General features: G+C 38.2%; 1 protein-coding gene across 3 annotated transcripts in view; it reads left to right on the forward strand.

Moving 5' to 3' along the window:
- The first annotated feature begins 695 nt into the window (after positions 1-695).
- Positions 696-14576, forward strand: part of AKAP9 (A-kinase anchoring protein 9) — a 154157-nt gene continuing 140276 nt past the window's right edge. For all 3 annotated transcript variants that reach the window (XM_030307931.1, XM_030307932.1, XM_030307933.1), the window contains exon 1: positions 696-982. In XM_030307931.1, the coding sequence (XP_030163791.1) occupies positions 935-982 (48 nt within the window). In that variant the 5' untranslated portion in view covers positions 696-934. The remainder of the gene's footprint in view (positions 983-14576) is intronic.

Consider the following 14576-nt stretch of genomic DNA (forward strand, 5'->3'; position numbering starts at 1 on the left):
GGAAGGAGAATAAGCTATGGTTGGATACTTCTAAATGTGGTGGAGGGAACAAAGAGATCATAAAATCTATTTGGGGCGGCGTGTGAGGTGGGCCTTGAAGGATAAACCGGAGATTGGGCAGGCGGGTGTGGGGAAGAGCGAGGCGCTTTCAGCTAACGAAGTAATGAGAGCTGCTGGCCGATCTCCCAGTTCTTCGACTGGAGGAGTCGTTCTAGGTTGAAAAAATAACGTCCGGTGGGTCTTTTCTTCGCCCCCTATCCCAGTCTTTTCCTTTGGGGCTTTTCAACGGTCACCAACTTCACCGTTAGGCATATATTATTTTTATAACTTGAAAAATCTCCATGTTTTAAAAAAGCGACCACTGAGTCCCTTGCACAGTGGGTGGAGATCCCGCCAGACCCAGGCACACCCCCTCTCTCCCAGCTCCTTAGCCCGGCTGCCACCAGGGGAGCGTTTGTCCCCGGGGAAGGGCGCTCACCCCTGCGGTGGTTTTTGTCTGTGGGAGCCGGAGTCCGAGCAAGGGTTCTGGCAAGGGCGGTCCGGGCCTTGGCTCGCCAATCTGGCGGGGGCGGGGCGGCACGTGGGGCGGTGCCGCGGGCGCACCTGCCCGGCGCGGCGGGGCTCCCGGCGGCTGCGCGGACCGACGTCTTCCCTCCTCTATTTCCCCTGCCTCCCGCCTCCCGCCTCCCGCCTCCCGCCTCGCCGTGTGTTTACGTGGAGACGAAGATGGCGGCGACGGTGACGGCGTTGCCCGTGCGGCTGAGTACGGTCAGCCAGTGAGCTCGTAGACTGGTTCCACTTTGGGCGGAGGGAGCGCCAGGCCCGGCCCTACTCCCTGGGACCGCGGAGCTTGCGGTCCCACCTCTGTCGGAATCGACCTTTCCTTTTTACCCCCGACCTTCCCTGTGTTCCCCCAGCCTTTTCTGCAGAGGCCATGGAGGACGAAGAGAGACAGAAGAAACTGGAAGCCGGCAAAGCTAAGGTAAGAGAGCCGGAGGCGGCTGGGCCCGTGGTGGGAGGCGGTGGCTGGAAAGGGGTGGGAGAGGGCCTGGGAAGCGGAGATCGCAGTCCCGGTTCGCTGCCCGGGAGGGAGGTGCCGCAGGATCTGAATTTTCCCCTTGCCTTCTTCTTTCCTTTTTCCAGTTAAAAAAAGCCTGGTATTACTACCTAGCAGAGGATACTTCCGTGATGATTGGGTAGTGTGTCTCCTTTCTTGTGAATGCCCAAATTAAGTCCCCTCCTTTACTGTATTGCTATAAGCTGGTATTTATTGCTTCTAAATCTCCAGCCTTTCAGTTTTAGGGAGTTCCCTGGGTAGTGCAGGCATTGTGCTTTTCAGGGTGGGGATTTAGAGCTTTTCTTTATTTGGTGGGGGATTTGTACGCTGATCATCAGCTTAGCTTTCTTTGGTGGCACGCTGGCACTCTTGGATATGTGATTGGCCTGTGACAGCTGCGTTAGCAGTGGCTTGAGTGTGCCACAAGTGCCAGCTGTGAAGTTCGCGTTAGGGGTGTTTTTAGAAGCGTAGCTTTGTATATTTGTGTTTGGAGGTCTTTGTCACGGCATGCGCTTTTGTATTGTGTGGAATGTTAATGCAGTCTGTGAATGGAACTGCGGGAGACGAAAGGTTCCATATTATAAGCAACACCTATAGAATTCCTTCTTTAAATAATTGAATGTTATCTATGTCTCTATGAGTCCCTATTTTATGTCTGTGTGAAAGAAAAAAAAGTAAAACAATACAAGACTATGCACAGGTACTATTTACTGGGCTTCGTGAAAAATTTAATATAGTCAAGATATAAATAAAATAGCATATTTCTTTTAAAAATTACATATTCGAGTATATCTTCTACCTGGCTTCAAAGGCCCCCTTCCTCCTTATGACGACGTTACCTTTTATAGTTTATATTCTGTCTTATTAGAAATAATTGTTAGCAATCATACTTGGACCGCAATTAAATTATAATATTAACTGTTTTTTCTATCTTCCTCTCCTTTCCAACCTAAAAATAAAAGAAAGGGGATCCATGATTTCAGTAATCATTGAAGGGTCATACCATGGAGAGATGCCATAGTAGATGCTCAACACAAGTTTTTTAAATGAATATGCATATAAACCAGCTTCATATTTCTGAAATACATTTGGCTTTCCCATAAGTGTCTTCTAAGACCAAAGCTTAAGTGCTTTTATGTTACCAGGTAAATTATTACTTTAAAGGCTGTAAATGGAGGGAAGGGGGAATCATGACATCTTCAGAAGCCCAAAGTTGCTTACATTTCTGCAACCTGAGGGTCTGAGCAAGCTCTGAATCCAAGAAGGTGGAGGTAAAATGTGTTTCTCCTTTGAAAGCATAGATATTCTAATTAGACATTTTGTTTGTTACTTCAGAATTTGGATTCCCTGCCCCCAGAAGCATCTTTCCTAAAGATATATATAAAGCAGTCTTACAAAACATTGTTTACTTTGGGCCATGCATATAATAATGGATTTATTTAAATTGATGTGGCCCCACCCCAAAAAATTCTGGTTTATTTGTATGTGTGTTTTGTCCTTCAAAACTCTGCGTATAGGTTAAAAATCTTTTTCTTTTAATAATCACTTTTATTGTAGAAGATTATCGCCTCTAGAGTTGAGCCCAATTTTTCTAGTCAGAAATCTGTCAGATTTATAAGGCAAGATATGTTTGTTGGAACGTTAGCTGTATAATGTAGAAACACTGGAAACAACATTCATAGAGAATATTAGAATAAATTGTTTTTTCAGCCATATCATGTAAGTTTGGTGGAATATTATACAGCCATTAAGATTATGAAGACTGATAGAATATGGAAAATAGATTGAAAACAGCATCATCAAAACTAGTGTGTATACATTATGTGTAGAAACTTGTGTGCTTTTAGATTAGGACTTAAAAACTTTGTATTGTAAAGTCATTTAGCAAACCTACATTGAACTCCTGTTTTATACCAAGAGTTGGAAATTTAGAGGTGGTGACAGTCTCTGTTCTCAGGTTGCTCACAGTTTAGTGGGAGAGACAGACATTGAGTAAGAACAATGAAAGAGAAGAACAGTAGGATTTTGGATGAATTTTTTCATTTGTAAAAGTGCGATAAATGTTGCTACCTTGTTTAAGACTACTTTACAAAAGAAGGTTCTTGATATTAATGCAGCCAGACATGGTGCCTACTACATAGTAGGTTCTCAATAAATATTTGCCTAATGAATGAATGAGCAGAATAACCATGAGTCGTTCATAGTACTACTTTACTAGCAAGTTATAATTTAGTAACAGTAATCCAGAATTCCCTTAATTGGAAATTGTTATAGCTGGCCTCAGAAATCACTTAAAATGATCATTCCCAAAACTTATTTAGAAACTTGGTTTTCTAAATGGCTTGTTTATTCATTGGACTTAAATATTGTATTTGATAATACAGTAGTTTTATGAATCACAACTTCTGCATTTTTTTCTTAGTGTTTGGTAAGCTAGTCATTGAAAAATTTCCTTTTTGTATCTAGACTTTATAAATGATTATTTTTATGACTTGAGTGCAGTATAGTATGCTTTATAAAATATTTTATAATAACCAAAATCTGCAATGGTAGAATAAATTCTGGTATAGGTAGCCATTAAAATAATACTAGGAAGACTTTGAATTGGGAAAATGTCCACAAATAATGCCAGGTTAATAAAAATGTTACCATAAAAGATGTATGTACATATGTATATGTGAAGACACTTGAAAAAAACGCACTGAGATATAAATGATGGTTCTCTCTTGTGTGGTGGGTTATTGGCAATTTTGTTTTCTTTACACTTAGTATTTTCTAAATTGTCCACAATATATTTCTTTTAGGATTAGTAAAACATGTTTAAATGCCATTTTTAAATATAGTAAAAGCATATCAAATACAATATAAGGAAGAACTTGTTATATTGTAGTATGGTTATTACAGAGAATAAAAAAAATGAGGCACAGAATAAACTAGGTTTCCAAAGGACCCTCAGTTTGGTGTAGTCCTGCAACCTTAGTTCTTATTGTTGCTTGTATTACATATTTGGGAGCCTATAGTAGACTTGCACAGACTCCCTTTCTGTTTTGTAGTTCTTTTTTCTTTGCTGTATATTCTCATTGCCGTGGTCACAGTCATCTTGCCTTGCTCCATCTGATCTGCTTCTTCCCCTAATTTGCTATTTTAGATTTGCTGTGACTAGACAACCCAGTAAGTGAGTGTGATAGAATGGTTTATAAAAATCAAAATCAATGAAGCCCAGTTAGTGGGCTTTATGACAGTTTTTCTACTACCTGTTGGTTTTTTTGGTTGCTCTTGGGTCCTCAGCTACTTCCTTGGTATTAATGTAGCAAGAAGCCGGACCCATGGAGATGTGAGACATTACTGCATTATTATGTAAATATTTTCACAGCTGGACTAACCCTATTTACCGGCTGCTAACAGGGATGGCACTACATAGGCTGTCCTTGTGTTAAACTACTTTGAGTGACTTCATTTTTTTTCCAAGTGAAATTATTTACACTGTTATATAAAGAAAGTATTGTAATGTTAGTGAACAAAATTAGAGGACAGTTGTGTATTTAATATTATTAATGTTATTACTCCTGTAAATTCACATTGGGTATACTTGACATTCTATCATGTAGCAGAATACAGTAAAACCAACGTTTTGCTATTCAGCATTGTATGTAATTGGCATTATTTGGTGAATAATTATTATTGCTATTTTTTTTTAATGTTTATTTTTGAGAGAGAGAGACAGTGCAAGCGGGAGAGGGGCAATGCAAGCGGAAGAGGGAGACGCAGAATCTGAAGCAGGCTCCAGGCTCTGAGCTGTCAGCATGGAGCCTGACGCAGGGCTTGAACTCACGAACCATGAGATCATGACCTGAGTCAAAGTCTGACCCTTAATCGACTAAGCTACCCAGGCACCCTCATTTGGTGAATAATTATTAAAATTTTTGCCTCTTGCACTCAGTAAGTAGTAATTATATGATTTTTGTTTAATGAACATTTTGAAGAGTAGTGCCAATTGTATGCAAAAAAGGACAGTGCTCTGTGCAAGCTGTATATTAGGTTATTGACAGCTAGACTTTTCAGTTACTACTTCCACTCTGATAGACAAAGTTACTTATGGTGTAAAATTGTTCTCTGCATATTTCAGATACACTGCTCCACTACTAAGAAAGTTGCTCTTCATCCTTGTTTCTTTAAAATTTTCTTTCTTTCTTTCTTTCTTTCTTTCTTTCTTTCTTTCTTTCTTTCTTTCTTTCTTTCTTTCCAATCGTCATTTACTGTAACAGTTCATTGTAACTTAAAAACTAATTCATGACCTTCATGCTTTGTTGAAAAACAAAATATCATTTTTAGGTTACGAGCCTTAAGAGGGATAATACGGAGAAAAGAATGAGTAGAATAAGCTTCTTAAAACGTATATTGAAGAAAGGTTTCTAAGGCAAATCCAAGAAATGTCAAGAATCAGATCAAAGATCCAACGAAGAGAGATTTAACAAGCAGGTCCCTCGTGTCAGTGAAACTGAAAGCTGAATGAGAACATGGAAGAGAGGAAGTGAAAAAGATAGGATATATCCAAGTGATTAGAATATCACTTGCCCAATAGACAAGATTGGACAGAAATTATTTTTACTAAACAAAAACTTTTAATACATAAAGGTTGTAGGAAGAGCTAAACGATGTCTCTAAAATATCTCTTATAGGCCTACTGATTACTGAAATGTAAACAAATTTCTAGTATGGAACTAGAAAAAGTTCTCATGGTAAATTATTAAACATTAGATGATAAGGAACATTATTTATATTTCTTTAAGACACCACTAAAATTGAAATTAGTCATTTCATTGGTTAGCATCTCTTTTAAAACTTTAATTTGGAAAAGCTTCAGAATTTTAAAAAGTTTATTTATAGAGGCTGTTTTGCATCTGGGGTCTATATGTGTGGGAATTTATAATACTGCTACTTGGCATACTAGAAAAGGCAGTAGGACTTTAGAGACATTTATTTGCTTATTTGTTCAGCTGACATTTTTGAACGCCTACAGTTGCGACTATGGACTTTTACTTAGCAAGCATTATTTAAATTATCACAAATTGTGTACTTTATGATCTTTGAGAATAATCCTGTTGCAGGACATGAATCTCAACAGGTGTTGTGAAGAATAAGTGAGATAGTGATTGAGAACTTTTTGAGTTCTCATGCTAGATACAAAGAAGCTGTGATTTTTTAAAATTGAGATGAAATTCACATAACAAAAATTAACCATCCTAAAACAATTCAGTGGCATTTAGTAAGTACACAGTTTGTAACCACCAGTTCCATGTAGTTCCAAAACATTTTTATCATTCCACAATAAAACCTTGTACCATTAAGCTGAAACTCTCATTCCCTCCTTTTACCAGTCCTCAGCAACTACCAATCTGCTTTCTGTTTCTGTGTGTACCTATTCCAGATATTTCATATAAATGCACTCCTGTAATGTTTGACCCTTATCGTCTGGCTTTTTTCACTTGGCATAATATTTTCAAGGTTCATCTGTGTTGTAGTATGCATCAGTATCTCAGTTCCCTTTTATAGCTGAATATTCCATTTTATGTAGCATTTACTACATGTTGCTTATTCATCCATTGATGGGCATTTGAGTTGTTGCCGCCATTTGGCTATTACGAATAGTACTGTGATGAGCATTCATATATAAGCATTTGAGTACCTGTTTTCATTTCTCTTGAGTATATACCTAGGAATGGAATTACTGGATCATAAATTAATTCTGTGTTTTTTTAAGGAATTGCCAAAGTGGTTTTCCAAGTCAGCTATACCATTTTACATATCTGCCAGCAGTGTATGAGGGTTCTGATTTCTCCATATACTCACCAACGTTTGTTTTCTGTTTTGTTTTTTTAAATGTTTATTCTGAGGGAGAGAGAACATGGGTGGGGGAGAGGCAGAGAAAGAGAATCCCACACAGGCTCCCCACTGTCAGCACAGAGCCTGATGTGAGACTCGATCTCTGGAACTGTGATATCATTACCTGAAATGAGCTGAAATCAAGAGTCAGACACCTACCCAACGAAGCCAGCCAGGCCTCCCTGTTCTCTATTTAATTATAGCCATTCTAGTGGTGGGAGGTGGTATCTCATTTGTTTTGATTTGTGATTTTCTTCCTAGTGATTGAGGATGTTGAGCATCTTTTCATGTACTTTTTGGCCGTTTGTCTATCTTCTTTGGAGAAATGTCTATTCTAAAGTCCTTTGCTTATCTTTTAATTAAGTTGTTGCCAATTGTTATATAATATTATATTTGTATGCATTTTTTTTTGCGTACAGAGAATGAGAATACATGTGCTTGGGCAGACAGTAGAGGGGCAGAGAGAGACATACATTTCAGTAGGATCATCTTCCATCTTTTGCTTGTTTGTTTATTTTGAGAGAGAAAGTATGAGTAGGGGAGGGACAGAGAGAGAAAGAGGGAGAATCCCAAGCAGGCTCCACACTGTCAGCTTGGAGCCCGATGTGGGGCTTGAACCCTTGAACCTTGAGATCATGACCTGAGCCAAAGTTGGATGCTTAATCGAGTGGACACCTTGGTGTCCCCATCTTGCTTTTTTTTTTTTTTTAAGCCCTTAAAAAATTTAAACTTAAAAAAGTTTTAAAGCAATTTAAACTGTTGCTTCCTTTGAATATTAGGTTCTTGGTGAGTTGATTAGAGCGTGATGCTAAAGTTTGATTTCTGTGTGGGCCAGTGAGTCATTATCCCATTCCCCGGCCAGCTGTTTTACAAGTGCATGCAATTGGTCCAAGGGGCACCTGTTGGGTTTTTGGCTTGATCGTTACCAATCCATTTTTACTGTGGGAACAAAATAACCCAATCTTGTTTAGTAACAAAAGGGTCTGTCATTTTCATATGTGAACACACTTGATCTGTACCAGTATTTCACTAATATATTTCCCTTTTACTATTAGTGTTTTTGTGGTAGTAGTCATCAAAATATATTTAGGGTACTTAATGTGATCTTGTATGCTGCATAGAGTTTAGGTTGATTTGCACATGGATTTGACTCCATTAATTGTTCCACAAGATTTTATATGTTATTTATTTATTTTTTGCCTAGGTTATTTATTTAAATCTATAGATTATTTTGTACCATGAGAAATTCCTTTATCCTTTTTGTTCATGAACAGTATAGTGTTTGTTTTAAGTTGACATCAGGGTTATGATTGTTATTGTGGTATATACTGTTCACTTAGATTTTTATGTGGTCTGAATGTTTTTCTGTCTTTTTTCCCCCTCTGAAGAGATCATTTCTTAAAGCCCCAAAGTTACTATTTCGACTAGTAAAAACTACACTAAACTTTAGTATTTAAAATCCTAATCTGTAAAAATTTGAATTTGTAAATTGTACTGATTGAATATGTTCTCTGATTTACAGTTCTCTGAAAAACAGGGTATAAAATCTAGAATCATTTTCCTTTTCTTTTTTTCCCCCCTTTTTTTGGATAGTGAACACACTACAAAATTCCTTGTTCACTAAGAATCATTTATTGTGGTCTTTGGGATTAAGCTGTATGTATTCCTCAGAAGTCTCACTTTTATTCAAGTTGATATTGCCTTATTGTTTTCCGAGGGAAGAAGATATAGTTAGGGACCAATCATAACTACAAATATTTGTTGTCCATATTTATCAAGAATCAAATTTAACATATGAAAGTATGTGAAGGAGATGCAGGGGATTGCGATGGACTTAGGGCAGTGGTCCCATTTAATTAACACAACATTTATGGTCTGTTGACTGTGCATATGTATGTTGATTTCGTAAGTCAAATAAATGAGTACATACTCTAAAGGACAAGGTATTAGAAAATGTAAAAACTGCAATCTGCTGGAAGTTTATATATGAAATAATGGGTTTTGGCTAAAAATTATAGAAACTATTTTCTATTCATAGACAACTTAAGAATACTGGAAATATTTGTAGGTAAAGGATTTTACATTTTCCCAATTAATATTTAAATTTTAATTTGCATAAATTCCTTTTGTAATGAAAATATTTCTCTAAGCCTTTTTACTCAGTGACTTCCCTTTAATAAGAGAGCTCACTTTTCCACTTCAACCAGTAGCACTTATAAAGTTTGAAAAGAAGAGAATTCAGGATATATATATATATATATGTGTGTGTGTGTGTGTGTGTGTATGTATGTGGGTTTTTTTAGTTGAGAAGAGCATATATTAAACTTTTTTTTTAAGTTTATTTTTTGAAAGAGACTGAGACAGTGTGAGTGGGGGAGGGGCAGAGAGAGAATCTCAAGCAGACTCTGCACTGTCAGAGGCAGGGCGAACGCGTGAAACTGTGAGGTCATGACCTGAGCTGAAACCAAGAGTCCAGCGCTTAACCGGCTGAGCCACCCAGTCGCCCCAAGAAGAATATATAATTTTAAAATTCGAAGGATAAAATCCAGTATAAGTCATTTTAATAGGCCTCAGGGTTTTAATCTTAGGACAGAAGAGTCTATATAAAGTATTTTTTTCCTTTAGGATTTGAATTTAAACTTAAAATTTTTTTTTTAAGTTTATTTATTTTTGAGAGAGAGAGCACGCAACCAGGGGAGGAGTAGAGAGAAAGGGAGAGAGAATCCCAGCAGGCTCCATGCAGTCAGCACAGAGCCTGACTTGGGGGCTTGGTCCCATGAACTGTGAGATCATGACCTCAGCTGAAATCAAGAGTTGGAGGCCCAACCAACTGAGCCACCCAGGCACCCCAGAATTTAAACTTTTTCGATGCTCTACAGTTCTTTTGTATCTCATGTGCCATCATATTTATGAGGCCTAGTAGTTTATACCTATTCAGAAAGCATCAGTTGAAAACTAAGATCCTCTGAAGTATTCTGGGATTATTTTCCTATGTCCTGCAAACTCATAACCCAATCCTGTTTATTGTTTTTTATTTTTTATTCAAAATCTGTCTCATACTTAGCCTTTTTCTTCCCATTCTAACACCATTCAATCAGTACCCAGTAAAACCAGGCCCACTTTACCTCACTTCCCTGGCACTCTCCTTTACCTTTCAGATCCAAATAGTCACCATATTCTGCTGGTTTTACCTTCTAAATATTTCTTGTGTTATCCCCACTTTTGTTCTTCATTATCTCTCACTTGGACAATGGGAAGGTTGACAGTGGAAGAAAGAATATAAATTCAGTAATAATAATAGCTACTAATTATTGACCACTAATGCTAGTAGACATTATGCTAAGGATTTTATATTTATTACCTCATTTAATGCTTACAGCTGTTCTAAGAGCTGTGGATAATGTTGCTATTCCTATTTTACGGGTGGGAAAACTCAAGAGGTTAAGTCATTTGCACAAAGTCATAGTGGCAGAGCAAGGATTGAAACCCAGTCTGACCCAAGAAATTTTGTCCTTAACTTCAACCTTACATGTGCTTTTAAGTCTTTTTTTTTTTTAATTTATTTATTTATTTTGAGAGAGAGAGAGAGAGAGCGAGCCAGCCATGCACCAGGGGAGAGGAGCAGGAGGAGCAGCAGAAAGGAGGAGAGAGAATCCCAAACAGGCTCTGTGCAATCAGCACAGAGCCTGATGTGGGCTTGATCTCACAAACCTGTGAGATCATGACCTGAGCTGAAATCAGTAGATGGGTACTTAACCGACTGAGCCACCCAGGTGTCCTGGTAATTGTTTGTTGTGAAGGATAAGGAAGATGTTATCATCTGAATGTTTGTGTACCTCCCCCAAATTCATATGTTGAGATCCTAACCCCTTTGTTCATAGTATTAGGAGGCGGGGGCCTTTGGGAAGTGATTAGGTCATGGGGGCAGAGCTAAGAGGGCAGAGAGAATAGGAGAGTTTGAGTGAAATGGGTGTCTGAGAGGGGCACCTGAGTGGCTCAGTCGGGTAAGCCTCTGACTTGAGCTCAGGTCATGATCTTGCTGTCTGTGAGTTTGAGTCCCGCAAAGAGCTCTGTGCTGACAGTTCACAGCCTGGAGCCTGCTTCAGATTCTGTGTCTTCCCCTCTCTCTGCCCCTCCCCCACTCACACTCTCTCAAAACTGAATAAACATTACAAAAAGAAAGAGATAGGGAATGTGGGCATGTTTGGAGGGAAAGAGCTATTTGAGTAAGATGAAGGTAAGTTTTGTTTTGGATATGTTGAGTTGGAGGTGCCTATTGGGCATCCTAGAGGAATGGTCCAGTGTAAAATTGAATGTGTCTGCAGCTTCAAGACAGAAGCCCATGCTAGAGATAAATATTTGGTTTGAAGATACTCGCTGGCACTCTGGAAATGAGGGGTTCACTCAGGAAGAAGACTAATGCAGACTGAGTTGAATCCTGTGGAAGCACCCATGTTTAAAAGGCAAGTGAAGAAGTATCTGCACAGGACACTGAGACACAAACTGTTCACAAAGCTAGGAGTTGATGATGTCTGTGAAATGGAGAAGACAGAGTTTTAAGTAAGGAGGAGTAACTAGTCAAAAATAAGCCATCAAGTGTAATGGAGACTTGAAAAGTGACCTTTAACTTTAGCAGCAATTGGTCAGAAAGGGAAATGTAGAATTCAGAATGGGAAATGTAGAATTCAGATTGGGAAATGAATGGGAATCAGGTGGTATATGCTAACTAACTTTTCAATATATTTACTGTGAAAAGCAGTATAATTGTAGTCGTTATGAGCTTGGACTAGACCAGACCATCTGGGATCAAATTATGGGTCTGCCATTTTTTAGCTTTGTGAATTTAGGCAAGTTACTTAACTTCTCTGTGCCCCTGCTCCCATCTGGAAAGTGAGAATAAAGAATAGTACCAGCCTTGGGCTTCAGCTAATATATATAAAGCTCTTAGAGTATTGTCAAATTATGAAAAGTGTTTGAGAAGTATTTTAGCTATCATCATCCTCTTCATGTTGGAGCATGGAGGGTCAAGCTATATAGCAGAAAATTAGATTCAAGACATAGGCGGGGACCAGCTAATGAGACACCATACGTGTTATTTAAAATAGTGTGGATTTTATCCTAAAAGTAGCAAAAACTGTTAAAAGAATGTATAGGTAGTATGTTTAAGCTCTGAAGAGATTATTCCTTTCCAAAAACTATATCCCCTAGTCAGTTAGGTATGTTGCCACCAGGTGGCAGTTCTGTTATTGTTATACCGATGGAGCAGTAAAACCATTTTTTTTTTTTTAATGTTTTATTTATTTTTAAGACAGAGCGAGAGCATGAGTGGGATGGGGCAGAGAGAGAGGGAGACACAGAATCTGAAGCAGGCTCCAGGCTCTGAGCTGTCAGCACAGAGCCCGACGCGGGGCTCGAACTCATGAACTGTGAGATCATGACCTGGGCTGAAGTCGGACGCTCAACCGACTGAGCCACCCCGGCGCCCCAAACCATTTTTTTAAAAAAATATAAAATATTGACTTGATTAACATAGCTAAATGTAAATGCCCTAATTCTAGTAGGGCTTTTTTATTCTCAAAAACCTGAGGTGTTATGTAAGTGAAGGAGAGAAAGTAGAGGGTTATGTTAAAGATAGATTTCAAAGGAAGGTAAATGAAGTATAGTTGGGCTTCATGGGAAACTGAAAAGGCATTTGGAACCAATGCTGTTCTCTACATCATCTCTTATCTTTCACGGTATCTGATACTCCTTTTGCAAGTCAGCTTCCTTTGCCTGTACACTAGTTTACACGTGACCAAAAATTATAGGATGAGTCATCAAATCTTTCTATTTAATGAGGTTGTTTTTCACTATATACACTTTTAAAAAAAAGAAGGGGAGAGAACATTAAGGAGTGTAAGCATATTTCTTTATAGAATAAGTATCTAGCCTAGTGGTTCCCAAACTTTGCTGCACAACAGAAGCACCTGGGAAACTTCAAACAGTTTTGAATCCTAGGTCACACTCCATCCCCAAATCAGAATATCTAGGCTGGGAGCCAGGACTCACTATTTTTTAAAGATCCTCAGTATGCAGTAAAGTTTCAGTTCCAGAAGCATCGCCACTTTGTGTGATCTGCAACATTGAGTGATTATACATCATGTCATCTCTCATAAGTCAGTTACTTTCCTTGGTGTGCAACTGAGGACGTAGGAGAACTGGCTGTGTTGGATACAGAGAAAAATATTTCAGTCTGCAATATTACTAGTAGGTTTATCATGTAAACTGTACTTTATGGTTAATTTCAGGGATATTTATAGATTTCTATGATTATCATATCATACACTGATTTTAGAATCCTTCATGTAAGATGCATCTTCCCTCTGTTACCTTTCTGGACATCTTTCTTACCTCCTTGTTCCCTAATTCCAGAAGAATAGAATAGACCTCCCTCTTTTCTCCTCAAACTAGAGTGTGAGGAGAGGCAGGAGTGTCACAGATGGTAGGAGCTATGAGCACTGGCTAATTTCCTCAGAAGGAAATTCTGCATACTTTAAAAATACCTAAATTAATTATGTTTCACCTACAAAAGAATAAATATAAAATGTATAGGTAAGATAAATTATTTAAAAAACTACTTTTATACTTACACATCGCCCAGCTTAAGAAATATGTACATTCAAATACATTTGAAACTCTTCCCCCTCGTATAATCTAATCTCACCCCCGTCCCACCTCAGGTAACCACAATTCTGAATTTTATTGTTGCCTTGCTTTTCTCGATCACTTATGTATACATAAACGATTTATTCATTCTGTTTTTTAAATTAATGGTATCATGTTGCAAGCAGTCTTTATCACATAAAGTGATTCGCTTTATGTTCAATGTTAACACAGAGAGTGTTCTTTCCTACATATGATATTCTATTATAGGAATTTGCCTTAGTATCAGTGAGCATTTGGGTTGTTCCCAGTTTGTTTATTTGTTTTTTTAACCACTGTTGCTGCTGTGTTAACTTTTGTCCATCTTCTGATGCCCAGCACGTGCCAAGGGCCCTGATGTGTGCAGAGATTGTGATCCCAAGATCTGTCAGTACTTGGGGAGTAGTGACTGTGTTGGGGAATGTGGCAGGAAGAGGAACTGAAGCCGAAAGCAATATTTGTAGTATTTGTGTGTTTATTACATATCTCATTACATCACAGAAATGATCTCTGACAGATGTCCTTCAGAGCTATTGATGAACACTGGATACCTGATGGGATGGGCCATGAACCAACTAGATGTAGCAGTTCTTTTATTATTAAGTTGACTAGATTAGTTCTTCTTTTATTATCAAATTGATAATTCCTGCAAAAAGAAGATACATGTATCAGAATAGTAGCCTCTAACCTGTAGCTTATAAATGAAACCTCAAGTGATAAACTGGCATGTGTTTATGTTGCTGAGAGAAATAGTATATTACAGGTATACCTTGATTTAAGAATTCTCCTTTGTAAAAACTGTATACTTCTTTCATTTATTTTTAAAAGAGATTAAACTTCATAATAGAGAGAGACTAGATAAGATCAGGGCAAAGTGCCATTCTCTCACTGTTCATTGTTAATAACTGAGGTGATATTGAGAAGAAGCAGAGGTAGATGGTGAGTGAACAGTGAA

The sequence above is a fragment of the Lynx canadensis genome, chromosome A2 (assembly GCF_007474595.2).
Source record: "Lynx canadensis isolate LIC74 chromosome A2, mLynCan4.pri.v2, whole genome shotgun sequence".
Lineage (NCBI taxonomy): Eukaryota > Metazoa > Chordata > Mammalia > Carnivora > Felidae > Lynx > Lynx canadensis.